Source organism: Stylophora pistillata, chromosome 11, assembly GCF_964205215.1.
Source record: "Stylophora pistillata chromosome 11, jaStyPist1.2, whole genome shotgun sequence".
Classification (NCBI taxonomy): Eukaryota; Metazoa; Cnidaria; class Anthozoa; order Scleractinia; family Pocilloporidae; genus Stylophora; species Stylophora pistillata.
In genome coordinates this window covers 6,205,001-6,220,000 of record NC_142529.1, presented here as the reverse complement: position 1 = coordinate 6,220,000, position 15,000 = coordinate 6,205,001, and the positions used below count along the sequence as shown (strand labels likewise).

The 15,000-nt window shown below is 40.5% G+C and overlaps 2 protein-coding genes across 3 annotated transcripts in view; both read right to left on the bottom strand.

The window, feature by feature from the left end:
* Nucleotides 1-2,601: 2,601 nt before the first annotated feature.
* LOC148719812 (fibroblast growth factor receptor homolog 1-like) lies at nt 2,602-3,723 on the bottom strand. The gene is made up of 2 exons (XM_088739165.1): nt 3,535-3,723; nt 2,602-2,876 (listed from the first exon to the last, which is right to left on the bottom strand). The coding sequence occupies exons 1-2, from the start codon at nt 3,674-3,676 to the stop codon at nt 2,602-2,604; spliced, it is 417 nt and encodes a 138-aa protein (XP_088595291.1). The 5' UTR covers nt 3,677-3,723.
* An 8,636-nt stretch (nt 3,724-12,359) lies between these two features.
* The window catches only part of LOC111323974 (uncharacterized), a 26,303-nt gene continuing 23,662 nt past the window's right edge, over nt 12,360-15,000 (bottom strand). The window contains exons 8-11 of one of the 2 annotated variants that reach the window (XM_088737421.1): nt 14,968-15,000; nt 14,421-14,687; nt 13,827-14,117; nt 12,360-13,186 (exon numbers count right to left, since the gene is read on the bottom strand). The exon at nt 14,968-15,000 is cut by the window's right edge and continues 276 nt beyond it. In XM_088737421.1, coding sequence (XP_088593547.1) covers nt 12,822-13,186; nt 13,827-14,117; nt 14,421-14,687; nt 14,968-15,000 — 956 coding nt within the window. In that variant the 3' untranslated portion in view covers nt 12,360-12,821. The remainder of the gene's footprint in view (nt 13,187-13,826; nt 14,118-14,420; nt 14,688-14,967) is intronic. The other variant, XM_088737422.1, reaches the window with a different exon arrangement.

Here is a 15,000-nt window from a genome sequence, read left to right as displayed (position 1 = left end):
CTTGGTGAAAAGCAAAAATGTGTTGTGTATAAGATTCCTTGTAACTGCCAGAATACTGTGTATGTAGGAGAAACATGGCGCCTTTTCCAAACAAGAAAGAAAGAACACATGGACAAAGTGAGACTAACAAATGAGGACCTTCATAAAGGAAACACCCTATCGGCCGAAAAATGGATGGGTAAAGAAGATGGAGCCCTGGCACGACACACCGTGGAGTGCCAAAGTGGTTTTGACTGGGGAAATGCAGAGATCGTAGCAACAGAGAGAGAATTAAAGCAAAGAAAAGTTCTGGAGGGAATTGAATCGCTACGGCAGAAAAATCGCAGAATGAGAGTCCTAACCAATTTTGACCACGTTGAAACATGGAAATCAGTCTTAAATTCCTTCTTTGATCATGAAAAAAGACTGTAATAGACAGTTAATTATCGCAAAAGTAGAAGTACGTGACAGACCTCAGACTAAGTTTCCCGCGCAATCTGACATTGTTTAAACGTCGTGTAATAATCACGAAACGTCATGTGCGGTCACCAAGCTGAAAGACTAAACAATCCGCCATATTGACAACATTTAAACAACTTGAGGAAGACCAGTAAAACTGGTCCAAACTTCGGTTTTAAAGATATTTTAACTTCGGAAAATCCCAGAAACGATTAAAAAAAGTTTTAGTTTTTACAAAAATGAGAGGTGAAAGTTTCAGGAATACGATACTTTATTTAACCTCGAGTTTAGAGTAGCTAAAGATAAGCTAGTATGTTCGAGTTACAAGTATAATTCTAAATACTACTAAAATGTAAAATGTAAAATTGTAACATTCTAAAATTTAACTATGAAAAAGAGTCATACTGTAGAATCTTGCACTCGTCTGAACAGTTATTTCATTTCTGTTACATCTGACATTCATCCACTCGATACCGCCACCCTTCCTTCCTTCTTACCATCGCTGGAGCAACCACCAACTATTACCACCTCATCTGTATGTCGTAAGCTACTTGGTCTTAGTACTTGCAAAGCCTCAGGGCCAGATGGCATTCCTGCGCGCCTCCTCAAAGAATTTGTACCCGAGCTTGCTGAACCAGTAACTGCGATCTTCAATTGCACAGTGTCATCTGGCGTGTTTCCAGAACGGTGGAAGGACTCTTATCTAACACTCGTCGCAAAGGTCAAACTAGTCACAGGTGACGGGAACTTGAGACCTATCGCCTTGACTCCAGTACTTTCTAAGGTGCTTGAAGATTTCTTCGTCGATTGGCTGATAGATAACGTTAATCATCGTATTGATCCCCAACAGTTCGGCAGCCTTAAACGTACCTCTACAACCTACTGCCTATTGGATATGCTGCACAACTGGCTGTCGTCCCTTGACTGTCCTGGCAAGTTCCTTCGTGTGTGCTTTGTAAGTAAAGCATTTGATCATATTGACCACATCATCTTGGTGACCAAGCTAATCCATCTAGGTGTTAGAGGATGGATGATCAGCCGAATTTGCAGCTTCCTCAGTGGCCGCCGCCAGGCTGTTAAGCTCTTTGACTCCGTCTCAGGGTGAATGCCCGTACATGCCGATGTCCCCCGGGGCACCAAATTGGGTCCAATCCTTTTTCTGATAATGATTAATGACCTGGCTATTGACTCCCCCCTCCGCTCGAGCCACTGGAAGTACGTCGATGATGTAACAATATCCGAGGTTACCAGTTTGGGGGAAGCGTCATTTCTGCAGAACGAGATCCACTGAATTTCGCAATGGGCCCAACAGAACAACATCAATCTCAACCCCAAAAAATGCAAGATCATGACCATTTGTCCACTCAAAACCAAGCCTGTTCCCCCAATGCTTTCCATCAATAATTTACATCTAGAGGCTGTGTCATCCTACAAAGTACTTGGTCTGACCCTGAGGGACACCTTTAAGTGGAATGATAACACCAACGACATCGTTTGCAAGACGTCCAAGCGACTGCACATCCTCAGGGTCTTGAAGCGCGCTGGAGTCCCTCCAGTGGATCTTGCCACCATCTATAGCGCTCTGGTTCGCTCTGTTCTAGAATACTTTTCTGTTGTCTGGGCAACCTTCCTTCCTCGCTTCCTCATTGACCAGCCTGAGGCTATCCAGAAGAGGGCCCTGCAAATCGTATATCCTGACTTCCACTGTCAACAGGCCCTTGTACAAGCCAACATTACCAGTTTAGAGGAGAGACGCGCCCACCTGTGTCTCAAAGTGTGGTACAATATCAAGAATAATCCGGCTTGCCAGCTGTACTGTTTCCTCCCTACCGTGTGATCCGAGTGTCACTCTTACCATCTCAGGAAAAGTAGTAGTTCCAGCCGTTTTCAGTATAGAACAAAATGCTTTGGTTCTAGTTTTTTTCCCAGCAATGGCGAAAATCAACTATCTTATGAGCTTGGTTATCTCTATCATAGTATTTTATCTATATCTGAATTGTAAATAATCTATAAATAGCCTGTAATCCCATTCCCTTTGAAACAAATGTAATTTTATTTCTTGTTGTAACTTATGTAAGCACATTGCAATTCAGTCTTTATGCCACTATGTGTATTTTAATAAACCATCATTATTATCTGAAAAAAAAAAAAGGAACTCAATTTCTACGTACCCGCGACAAAAACTATCGTAGCTGTACGGCTCTCTCCAAATATGTTCACTGCCTTACATTCATAAACGCCACTGTCACCAGGAATAACATCTTTTATGAAAAGTATTTTGGCGTTGTTCTCCAACTGAGCGCGAGCTATACTACTAAGTCCATCTTTGGTCCAGGTAACAGAGGCCTCAGGGTCTCCACTAGCCTCACAAGTCAACACTACCAGTTCACCAATTGCTGTAATGGTTCTTTTTGGCAGATCTTTTATGATGGGTTTCCCTGAGTAATAATAAACATGGATTAGACATGCCTTAACAAAGCTAATGACACACAGCAGCATGAAGGATTTGCATCTTCTCCCTTTTAACTTAACAATTTATAGCATGAAAGCCCCTCAGTTGATAGCCAACTTCAGGGTGATTACAAAACACAGATGACCATACAAACAGCATCTAAGTCTTTCATCGTTAAGCAAATCACAGATTATACTGGACTGGGTTACTGAGCGCATGAAATCTCTGAATAAGAAAATCATACAAAGCAAATAAACCAGAAAAAATAACACAAAACAAAACAAAACAAAAGGTTACGAAGTTACTAGACACACACCGTCTGCAAAATAGAACCACAACATACGAATCATTCATGTGCAACCATGATGTGCGTTTGGGTACCACATGGTGACTCACCAAGGCCAAAAAGCAGGTAACAACAGCAAGATGATAATTCAGGATGGGAGAGTTCCTGAGATATCAGAATGCAGACCTGGAATAGGTCAATGGGTCGGTTTTTTTTTCTTAAAATAACGAATAGACTTCCCTTTCGAATGACAGAGGTTTTCTTAGAATACCTCAGAGACAAAAGCCCTGAAGACCACTCTGTAATTCGTATTCAGCTGGAGTGGTTTGTTTTAATAAAACTAATCACCACTACTTACTTTTTGTCCTTTCTTTACCGCCGGATTGTGCTCTATCTCCAATAACAAATTCCTTATTTTTATGAAAATCATTTCCTCCAAACTGGAAAGCAACATAAGCAGCAGGAACGGAAGATTTGTGCGCTTCTTCGTACGTCATCATGTCTTGTGTTGTATGATCTTCCTGGTGGCTTAACAGCTCCAGTATAGTTCGAACTGTTTGTTGTGATAATAACTTGAAAAAACCTGCAAGATACGTGACGGGATATTGGTGGTGTCAACAGTATATTGGGGTGTCAATTGTTACTTATATTTTACTTTGTATCTCCACATGGCAATGCATATTTCTGAAAATATTTACATTGAAAGAAAATGAACATAAACTGAAATTACATCACGTATACTAAAATATACGAAAGCCAAACTTTGATCGTCTCAAGCTCATGCTCTCTTCCTTAGTTAGAAGAAAAAGCCTACACTCATTTAAAATAGCACCTAAAATTATCGTAAGATTACTTAGTCAGTCGTACCTTGCATTTCCAGGAAAACGTGGAAGCATTACTTTGGCTGAAATTCCACCTTCCTTGGAATTCGCGGAAAAAGAGGGCGAAGATGACCTCTCTTTGGACCACATTTCAGCTGGGAGAAGAGAAAGAAGGCTCAGTTACGTCAGGCACATCTAACGATATTTGGAGAAAAGACAACACTTATTTTTATCGTTTCGCACAATTCTCGACATGTTTATGAAGTGTCAAAAGTAATCAGGGATTCTGTCGGTTTTACTTCACCGAATTTTGTCAGTGCTCTAAAAAACTAGGACCACCTTCCCTTGCATTGGTAGAATGAAATACTATGTGAATTCCAAATGCTCTGTCGTTTCAACAGGGGCGTGAAGCCTTTCCTTTTCTGGTCTTAATTCAGTTGTTCGTACAGACCAACTCATCTACTTACATTTTCTACTTTGTTCAACGGCAAGACACCGAAGGTTTCGCTTTGAAAAACACTTTCGCTTAATATTATCAGGGAAAAAAGTATAATGCTCTCAAAAAAATTATGGACCACTTTCAATTCAACTTTCGCAATTTTTCGAACTATTCCTCGTGATAAATAACACTTTAAAGAGAAATGTAATTGTTTGTCGCACGATTTGATCACCTGGGAGGTGGATTGCAACGTTTCGACTGCATACTACATGTCTTCTTCAGCTAGGTCATTAACTAAGGTCTCCTTACCTGTTTACCACCAAAGAATGGTAGCGGTGGTGACAGCAAGAGTTGCAGTAGTAGTAGTGGTAGTAGTAGTTGTAAAAGCAGCTCTTACTCTGGAGGAGAACATGTGAGGTTACATTGCGTCTCAATACACACCCAAAGAACTCGTTAAACCCTTGCCTTGGCTCGAAACCAAAAAGAATTTTCCGTGATTTTCAAATTTTCCCAGAAGTTGTTACCAACTTTCAGCTCCACTCCCACCCTATTAATTACCTCAGAAAGCTCCCTACAAGCTCACTTACCCAATGTTTGCACCATTACAGGTGTTTCGTAGGGTCCAGGCCCCACAGCAGTTTGGCCTCTAACAGACACTTCGTACTTGGCACTAAAAGAGAGTGCATTCACGAGAACATTGGTAATGGTTGTGTTAATGATTGAATGATAGGCAAACTGGATCTGCGTACAATTTTCCACTACAGTAAACCTTATGAAGGTGTAGTCTGATCGTCCGGGTGAGTGTAGTCCTGAGAAGGACTGTTTTCGGTGGTAGTGACTGACGTTTCGACAACCTGTGCGGAGGTCATCATCAGAGTCAAGTGAATGATTGTTGTCAGTAGAATGTTCTTATTCCAGTTCGTGTGAAATGATCGGTTGGTTTTGCCGTGATGTTATTGGCTGTAAGACTCAAGTGACGTAAGTCGGTCGTGATTGGTCTGTTTCGATCTGTCGGTAAAGTTAGGTCGTTCTTTTTCGGTCGTTTGTGATGTTTATGTCGTGAATGAGTCGTTTGTATGGAGCGGGTAGTTGTTGACATCTGTTTAGGGGAGTCTGTTCTAAGTTAGTAAACCAGCTTTCCAGAGTCAGTCGTTGAAAATAGTCAGTGCTGTAGGTTAGGCATTGCGCAGAGTCCCAGTCAATGTTGTGGTTGGTAAGTCGATGGTGTTCAGCAATGTGATTGCTGACATCACCTTTCCTCGTCGCCCGTCAGTGTTCAGTCAGTCTTGTTGTGAGGTTTCTGCCAGTCTCACCGATGTAGGAGGCTTGGCAGTCGGAACAATTGATCTTATAAATCGTTCCCTGTCTGTTCCTCGGTTCGTCTTTGTCTTTAACGTTGGTTAGTAACTGACGTAGTGTGGTGATGGGTGTGTGGGCGACGCGGATATTGAAGGGTAGTAAGATGCGCGAGATGTTTTCAGACATGCCTTTTATGTACGGTATGGTTGCTGTAGTCGTAGGGGTTGCGGTGTCGTTTGTTTCGATAGTGGTAGTGGGTCGGTGAGTGTTTCGTCGGATGAAGTCGTTGTTGTAGTTGTTCTTCGTAAAAACACTTCTTTCTGTGGCTCTCCCACATACCAACTATCCAAGTACCTGACGACAATACTACAACCGCTAACCGACAAATCCAGACATAAACTACAATCCACTGAAGACTTCATTAACGCTACCAAGACTGTTCAGATACCTGACGACTACAAACTAGTGTCATTTGATGTGAAATCACTGTTCACAAGTATTCCACTTCAATTGGCATTACAATGCACTGAGACTGCAATCCGACAATCTACCGACCCACTACCGCTACCGACAGACGACATTATGGACTTGCTAAACATTTGCCTAACGTCTACTTACTTTCAGTACAACGGTAAACACTACAAACAGTTACACGGCACTGCCATGGGGTCTCCAGTTCCTGTTGTTATAGCAGAAATTGTGATGCAGAACATCGAGGAACGCGCCCTTTCGACTTGCCGACAAACGATACCGCTTTGGTTATGTTACGTTGACGACACCTTCACCGCCGTTCGACACGACGAAATTGACGCATTCCACCGCCACCTTAATGAACAAAACACTGACATACAGTTTACCAGAGAAGTTGAAGAAAATGGCAAATTTCCTTTTCTAGACTGCCTGGTAAGCCACAACGACAACTCATTACGGACGACAGTTTACAGGAAACCGACACACACCGACAGATTACTAGACGAGTCATCCTACAACCCTACATCACACAAAGCCACAACTATCAGAACTCTAACACGACGCGCACAACTAGTATGCGACTCGACAGACAGCTTATCCGACGAGAACAAATACCTTCACCGTGTTTTTACGAAGAACAACTACAACAACGACTTCATCCGACGAAACACTCACCGACCCCACTACCACTACCGAAACAAACGACACCGCAACCCCTACGACTACAGCAACCATACCGTACATAAAAGGCATGTCTGAAAACATCTCGCGCATCTTACTACCCTTCAATATCCGCGTCGCCCACAAACCCATCACCACACTACGTCAGTTACTAACCAACGTTAAAGACAAAGACGAACCGAGGAACAGACAGGGAACGATTTATAAGATCAATTGTTCCGACTGCCAAGCCTCCTACATCGGTGAGACTGGCAGAAACCTCACAACAAGACTGACTGAACACTGACGGGCGACGAGGAAAGGTGATGTCAGCAATCACATTGTTGAACACCATCGACTTACCAACCACAACATTGACTGGGACTCTGCGCAATGCCTAACCTACAGCACTGACTATTTTCAACGACTGACTCTGGAAAGCTGGTTTACTAACTTAGAACAGACTCCCCTAAACAGATGTCAACAACTACCCGCTCCATACAAACGACTCATTCACGACATAAACATCACAAACGACCGAAAAAGAACGACCTAACTTTACCGACAGATCGAAACAGACCAATCACGACCGACTTACGTCACTTGTGTCTTAAAGCCAATAACATCACGGCAAAACCAACCGATCATTTCACACGAACTGGAATAAGAACATTCTACTGACAACAATCATTCACTTCACTCTGATGATGACTTCCGCACAGGTTGTCGAAACGTCAGTCACTACCACAGACAACAGTCCTTCTCAGGACTACACTCACCCGGACGATCAGACTACACCTTCACATGTTACCCCCGGGTTCAAACCATTTACTACAGTAAGCCTTACTTCATATCTTATGACATTACCGTAGGCAACTTCTCCTGGCAATCCAAGCCAAGTTATATTGATGTTTGTGGAGTTTAGTGCAGCGGAAGATATCTCTTCTGGTCCACGAATAGGCTCTCTTTGACGAGCACGAGAAACAATTTTCACCATGTTGTATTAATTACTCTTGGATGAAAAAAAAAAAAAACTCAACTAAAGTGAAACAGAATGACATAGTAATAGTCTCAAAATGTTAGAAATCAGTTCAGCCTGTGACAGATATTGAAAGGTTATTGTTAAAAAAAAAACAGAAACAAATAAACGAAATAAAAGAGAGAAAAAAAAGAAAAACGGGTTACTATGCGTTGGTTGAAATATAAATTAATATGCCTGTGATAAAAGTAGAGCTGATCGTTAGCTCATGCTATGCAACATTTAAACATGTACCTTGTAGGAAGAATGTTATAACAGATCAAACTCACTTAAAGAGTTTTCTGGTAATGCAAGATACTTATTGTTTTCATGGTGAGCATATTAAATCATACAAACAGAAAATAAGTTAAAAATCTAATCATTTTTAAACATGAACAAGGATCACCAAGATGAGGTCACTAAATGTTGTGATACATGAAAACGTGCCCAAGTGCACTGCAATTCAAGTAACGGTAAATTTAAGGAACTCACCATATTCCTTGGTAGATACAGCTATCGTCTCATTTAGACCAGGCTTGATAGTCACAGCTAGCTCTGACATGAAACTGCTAAGTTTCTCCTCCCAATACATCAACAGTGTGACTTAATGCATTTTTTATCTATTCCAGAAATCTTTACTGGTACACCTTCATCGTGACTGTAAAACAAATTATAACTTCTGATAACTGGAAAAACTATCCCTGGATATAGCTTGGTTGAAACACAATGGTTCAGAACCCTCTTTATGTTTGCTGAAAAATTTAATGTTTAAAATTGAGCTGCTCACACAGGCAGGTAGATTTTTGACTGTCTCCTTTTTGTTTTTTGGAGATGATCTTTTAACAAAAAGAGAAAAAACAAATGTGAAACCCGGAGCAGCTGCCTCATCTCCTTGATATTGATACGGTCCGTATAGGCAATTTAGTTGCGAGAAAGTCTTATACACCAAATACCCTGAAATTTTGTAGATATTTTCAATTCTAAATGACCGCCAGACTGACACGCTTTTGAAAAGACTCCAGGTCCGATATTCAGAAATTTATACATAATCTCCCCTCGTAAGCTCTTTCAAACTTCAAAATATTAAAAGTTGTTTGTTTAAATGTGTGCTAAGTGATTCTAAAAATTAGAATACTTCTTTAAGTAGATAAATTTTCCGACCCAATGTGATGATACCAAATAATCGCTAAGTCTCAATCCAATCCGAGAAATTTTACGACATGAAAACAAACGACGTAGGATTTGAAATCGCTAGCCATTTTAACCCGTAGAGCAGGCGTAATCTTTGCGAACGAGTGCTCTGTATTTTCTTCGCGAAAGTTTAGGACCGTCATATTTTATTTAGGTGGGAGAGGAAGGCTGAGGGAGAGAAATGAATTTGTACCAAGGGGGGCGAGCATCAGTAAAAAAATATAAGGAGGGGTAAGGGTGGGGAGTGAATATCAGTGCGGCGTCTTTTCTCCTATCCTCGCCCCTTCCCCCTACCGTTTACTCCAAATCAAAGATGGCCGTTTGAGGAAACGAGATTTGATCGGGCGCTTATCAACATCGTCACACCCTAATGAGACACCTGCGCCTGCAGGCTATTGCCATTTCTAAACCAAAAATCTGATACTCTTGGGAAGATAAAAGAACCTTTCAGTCGACATTCTGTTTACATTTTTGACGGCAGGACAATCAGTATTTTCAAGAACCTGTCCAGATGCTGGAATATATCTTACATAAGCCTTTCGAATAGATTTCAGATGATATTGTACTCACCGGAAACAAGAGAATGAAGTGCAGCGAGAAAAGCTAACCGGAAACAAATGTCGAGATAAAACTGCGCCATGGTTGGATTGCGGGCGTCACGATATGTGATCACGATTGCTCTACTTAATCGACCAGCCATTTGTAACAGAAAGCTCATCTGAAAAGAGGCCCCTTTTTTCCCTCCCAATTCAAATTCGTCTGCAGTTGTTGCATAACGATCTAGTGCTTTATAAGGTTGGTATTTTATTGTACTTTGATACTTCCTAGCATGCCTTGCGCTGTAGCTCATATTTCAATACATTTACACCTAATTGCAATGACGTTGTCATGGCAAAGAAGGTACTGAGTTCACTCTAAACCTCTTGAGAGTATCAAATGTTATTTGGAGAGATTCCAAACATTTGGAAAAAATCTACATGCTAATGCCGTATCACGAGTTATGTGGGATCAAGGATCAAGGGATGGAATGATGGATCAGAAGCCAGGGATCGGCGATCAGAGGCATAATCCGGGATCAATAAGGACATGTTGAAAGAACTCCTCAAACCTGAGATCTAGTAAACGGTAAACTGTAGGATGATTTTTTAACTGACCGAGCAGCACCATGCAGCCCCAAAGAGCTGGAATGACCGGAAGCTAATTATTGTGCTAATGTTAAATCTCTCTATCCGGCGTGACATATCCACCAATCGTCCGCCTGTGTATGAAACATATTGAATTAGGTTTCTCAGGTGTCATCGCATCTCTCATCAGTTGAAATCGCGGTATAAACTATATATAACATTTTTTTATCAACCATTTTGTCGTCTATATGGCATTAAGCCATGAGGTATATACCGAGATCGCTGGTGATTCCGGTATGCGTCCATATCGCGCCATCAAGTCCATATCGCGCCATCAAGTCCAACTCTGCAGTCTTCTGCCTTTTTCTCTTTTCGCCTTGCAGTGTTACCTCTGTCTATGGGGAAAACTTGGGGAAGGAAACGAAAGAACGATGAGCACCGGTATGTGAAGTTCCTTTTAACCTTCATTGAGTTAATTTTTGTCAATTCCTGGTTGGCTGAAGAATGACTTAACATGACTTATCAATGCGATGTTGTTTAAATTATTTACCTGACTTAAGTCCACTTCCTTCGTCAACAGGTCACGATCATCCGAATCGCTTGGTCAGTCCCAGAAACACGGAGAAAATCGTAGGTCAGTACGAAAACACTCATCGCTTTAACAATGACCGGACTTTTGTGTATATTAATGGCGGAGGGCTAACGCTCGCATCGTCCACAATGAAACTTTGTACGATGGCCAATTTATCTTATCAATTCAGCTGATAAAACCAAAGTATCTGCTGGCACCACAGTTTCGTTAGAAACTTACCCCCATTGTTCATTACATAGTCACTTCATATGCTTTATTTGACTGAGCGATTGACTAGTGTTGGAAAACTGTTTACCACTTTTACGGAAAAAAAAAACGGTAAATAAACTTTCCTAGAAGGAATTAAAACAGTTACCATATGGTTACTGGCTCGTATATCAGGCATATTTTCTTATCAAAAACAAACGACTGTCTTGAAAATTGCTTTCTCGGTTGCGTAATGGTTGCGTGAAGAGTAACGAGTTCGCTCCTTTCAGTATTTCTTGTCGTTAAAGGGTCCATATCGTGAGTCTCCATTGAAACCAACTCGTTTCTGGTGTGTTTTCATTTTAATACTTTTTTTTTTCGGAGGTGGGATACTATTTCTAGTCGAAGATCACATTCATGATTTCTAGAGCCACGCGGAGACAGAGATGGACGTAAAGACAGGCAAAAAGTGTTTTTAAATTAATCATCTTAATGTAATGGCTATGGCCAATACATCGCTTGAGCCTCCCCGACATGGCCAGCAAACAGGGTTCACTACGTCTTGGATGGGATCAGTATTTTTCAGCATGGATCATTGTAGTTGTTTGGGATCCTTGATTGTGATTGGTTTCCAAAAGTCCAATTTTTTACAACTGAAACACTTAAGAGTAACATTGTGTTGTTCACATTTTCAATTGCTTTAAGGTAAAAGTGCAAAACCAATACATGGTCTTTACAGTTGAGAAGAATCTACTTAAAAATATTTTTAAAACGTCTCTGATATCCAGTAAACGCCTCGAAAAAATAGAACCCTCTTTTAAAGGTAAAAGGAATAGCTAACAGTAGTGCTAACAGTATATAAAAATATAGATTAAATCTCACTTGATAATATAGATTCTTTAAGCAAAGTAAGTTTATGTATATGTGTGATCTTCTTCTAAGAGGTTTCGTTCAGTTTGGGAACCTCACCCAAAATTATGAATTTCATTTAACTTTCATTTGAGGTTAGAACTAAATGTTCAGATGTGGCTATACGTGATTCCATCGTATAGCATTTCACATGCATCAACAGCAAAAAAATGTAAATACATAGGTGCATGTAAATAAAAGGCAGATGTAAGGAAAGAGTTTCAAATGGACCAAATCAAAGGTTGCTGCACGTTGAAGAAGCCCTTAATGCCTTATTAATAAACTGCCTTGATCAGAAACCTATAAAGGTCATGCATGTTCTTGAAGTAACCAGACTCCATTCGCTGACAGGATCTTTTGAGCAGGTTATTGTTATGAGTGTACCATATATTTTCCATACAGCGATGTTAAAGAACGGCAACCTATGCGGCATTATGATAGTAAAAGTGATAATAACGATCATGAGGAGGACGTATCTTAAAATACATGCATTTTAATGCCAAATTACCGAGTGCTTCTTTAGGCGAGACAAAAACAAAGTGTGTCACGAACCGAAGTACCGTTTCCAATTAACGATTAGATTTAATGTTTCCATATGTTTGTTCCTTTGTTGATTCCACATGACGTCAAATGTGATGAGAACAAAAAAGTTGCACACGAAGTGCAGCCGAGTATGTTACTACGTCACTGACGTTCTTACCACACTTTGATGTCTTCTGTGACTTGTTATAGAACACACTCACGGAAACATGGAATCCAATTGTATTAAGGAATAAAGAGGCAAGATATTGGTAATGGTGACGTCATCTATGCGTCTTTCCCCTTTTATACTATACATGTAAGTAAGAACAAATGAGCATGCGTAGATAACTAAACTTTTCATATAAAACAGGATGGATGCTCTGACCCAGACAGATACATAATCAGAAGCATTTTCATACTTCCTCATACACTTCTTCATTTTGTTTCCCGCCATTTTCTTCCTGAAACGCCACATTGTAGTATTCGGGGTTCTCGGGTCTTTCCTGTAGAGAGTGATACTCAGGAGATACCTGACACTGTCGGTTCGAAGGCCTGGGTTTGAGTTCCATATATGTACTTGAGTCTGAAGCGTGTTGATTAGTTGACTGTTGATCACGTGAAGATTTGACGCTTTCACAGTCAACTTTTTCTTGATTCTGTATCCTTTCATTAGGAACAGCTCGTTTCCGCTGCCATATCAGCACACTATTCATAATAAGTGACACAACCACAAGGCAAGACAATGCGATGACACTAACAAGAAGGATGCTTTGTGTACCTTGCCGAAAGAAAACAAAAACAAAAACTATCAAACACTACTAACATAGTCCAGGTGAATTAAAATCTCCTAATGTTCTTCCTAGTTTCTTTGGTTCAAGGTAATAATGTCTCTTTTTTAGCATATTCACCGTAAGGAAACTCCAGGAAACTAGAAAATAGTTTCAAACTATCTTGACTCGTCCCTTAAGATCTTAATTCACTGTTTCCTACAAAATTTTTAAAATTCCAAAGCTTTCGCTGCATTCGAAAAATTTCTCAAAATTTCGTCGAGTCAAACACATTGTATATGACCTCAAAAATCTAAAACCTGTGTTTTGTGGAAGACCACAGACAGATTTTAGCCTTAGGCCCTCTTAACATTGGTAGCTTTGCTTCGATTTAGTTACCACCTAACAGGCTAATTTTGATACACGGATAGATAGACCTATACAATGCTAATCAAATTATTTTCTTACTGAAGAAAGAAAAAGAAACTTCACACTTAAAAACGTCGGCGTCTGAGACCTCTACATAATGTTGCTTTTGATAGTAATGTCTAAACCTGCACGAAAAGTTATCAGCAGCATAGAAAAACCAAATCAGACTTGAGAGCGCTAAGCTAATTTGGATAGCGTTCGATTTGTGAGCAAAATATTTACCGCCACCATCTTGATTATCCTTAGAAGCAAACAGAGTAATTTTATACTTTGTAGATCCATAGCCGTTTGCAACATGACACACATACTCCCCATAGTCTTGTGCATCCAATGGCGTGACAATGATACTATTATTCATCAGTTTGATGTTATCGCCTACTGGAACATGGCCATCTTTCGTCCAAGAATAGTTAAATGGAGTATAACTGGTTGCATGACACGAGAGAGAACACAGAGTTTGCTTTTCACATAACACCGAGGGGGGAGAAAGTTCTTTTAGTAAACTGGGTGGCCCTGTGAGAAAAAAGAAAGTGTAATGAGGCCATATAAAGTCAGGCAAAATTTCAGTAAAAAACTCCTGTGAGGGAGATCCATAGACACCACCATGATGTGTTTTTGTGTGCACATTAGCAAGCAGTTTTCTCATTTGTTGCTGTTATATATCGTGTTATTGTTGTTAATTTACCATTTGGTCATCGATTTTGGAACAGTTTTGCCTCCTCTTCAACTTGATACCCTACAAAGACACCATCTCCTTCACGGATGTACTCAAAAGAAGTAAATATTTATGTAAAAGTCACAAAATGTTACACGTACCAGCGACAATGAGTGTCGTAGTAGTATAACTCTCTCCAAACATGTTCATAGCTTTGCATTCATAAACGCCACTATCTGCAGGAGCAACATTGTTTATAACAAGTACTTTGCCGTTGTCCTTCAATTGAGCGCGAGGTGTACTGTTAAGTCCATCTTTAGTCCAGATAACAGAAGCCTCAGGGTGTCCAAAGACCTCACAGTTCAATACTACCAGTTCGCCAATTGCTGAAATGGTTCTCTTTGGCAGATCTTTGATGACAGGTTTCTCTGAGTTTTAATAAACACGGATAAGTAGTTTCATTACGAAACTCAGGACTCAGAGCAGCCCGAAGACTTCTCTGTAGCTTCTCTCTTCCTTACTAAAACCATATCATGAGAGTGTGTGCTTTTAAAGGCAGAAAACCAATGAGTTCGTTAATCACTTGCCCTCGGCTCGAAACCTTCATGATTTTCGTTTGTAACTTTCCCATAAGTTGTGTCAACTCTTCTATTCAACCCCCTCTCTGCTGAAAATGGCCTCATTACAACTGCCCATAGGCTTACTTACCCAATGTCTGCACCATTGCAGGTCTACTGTAAG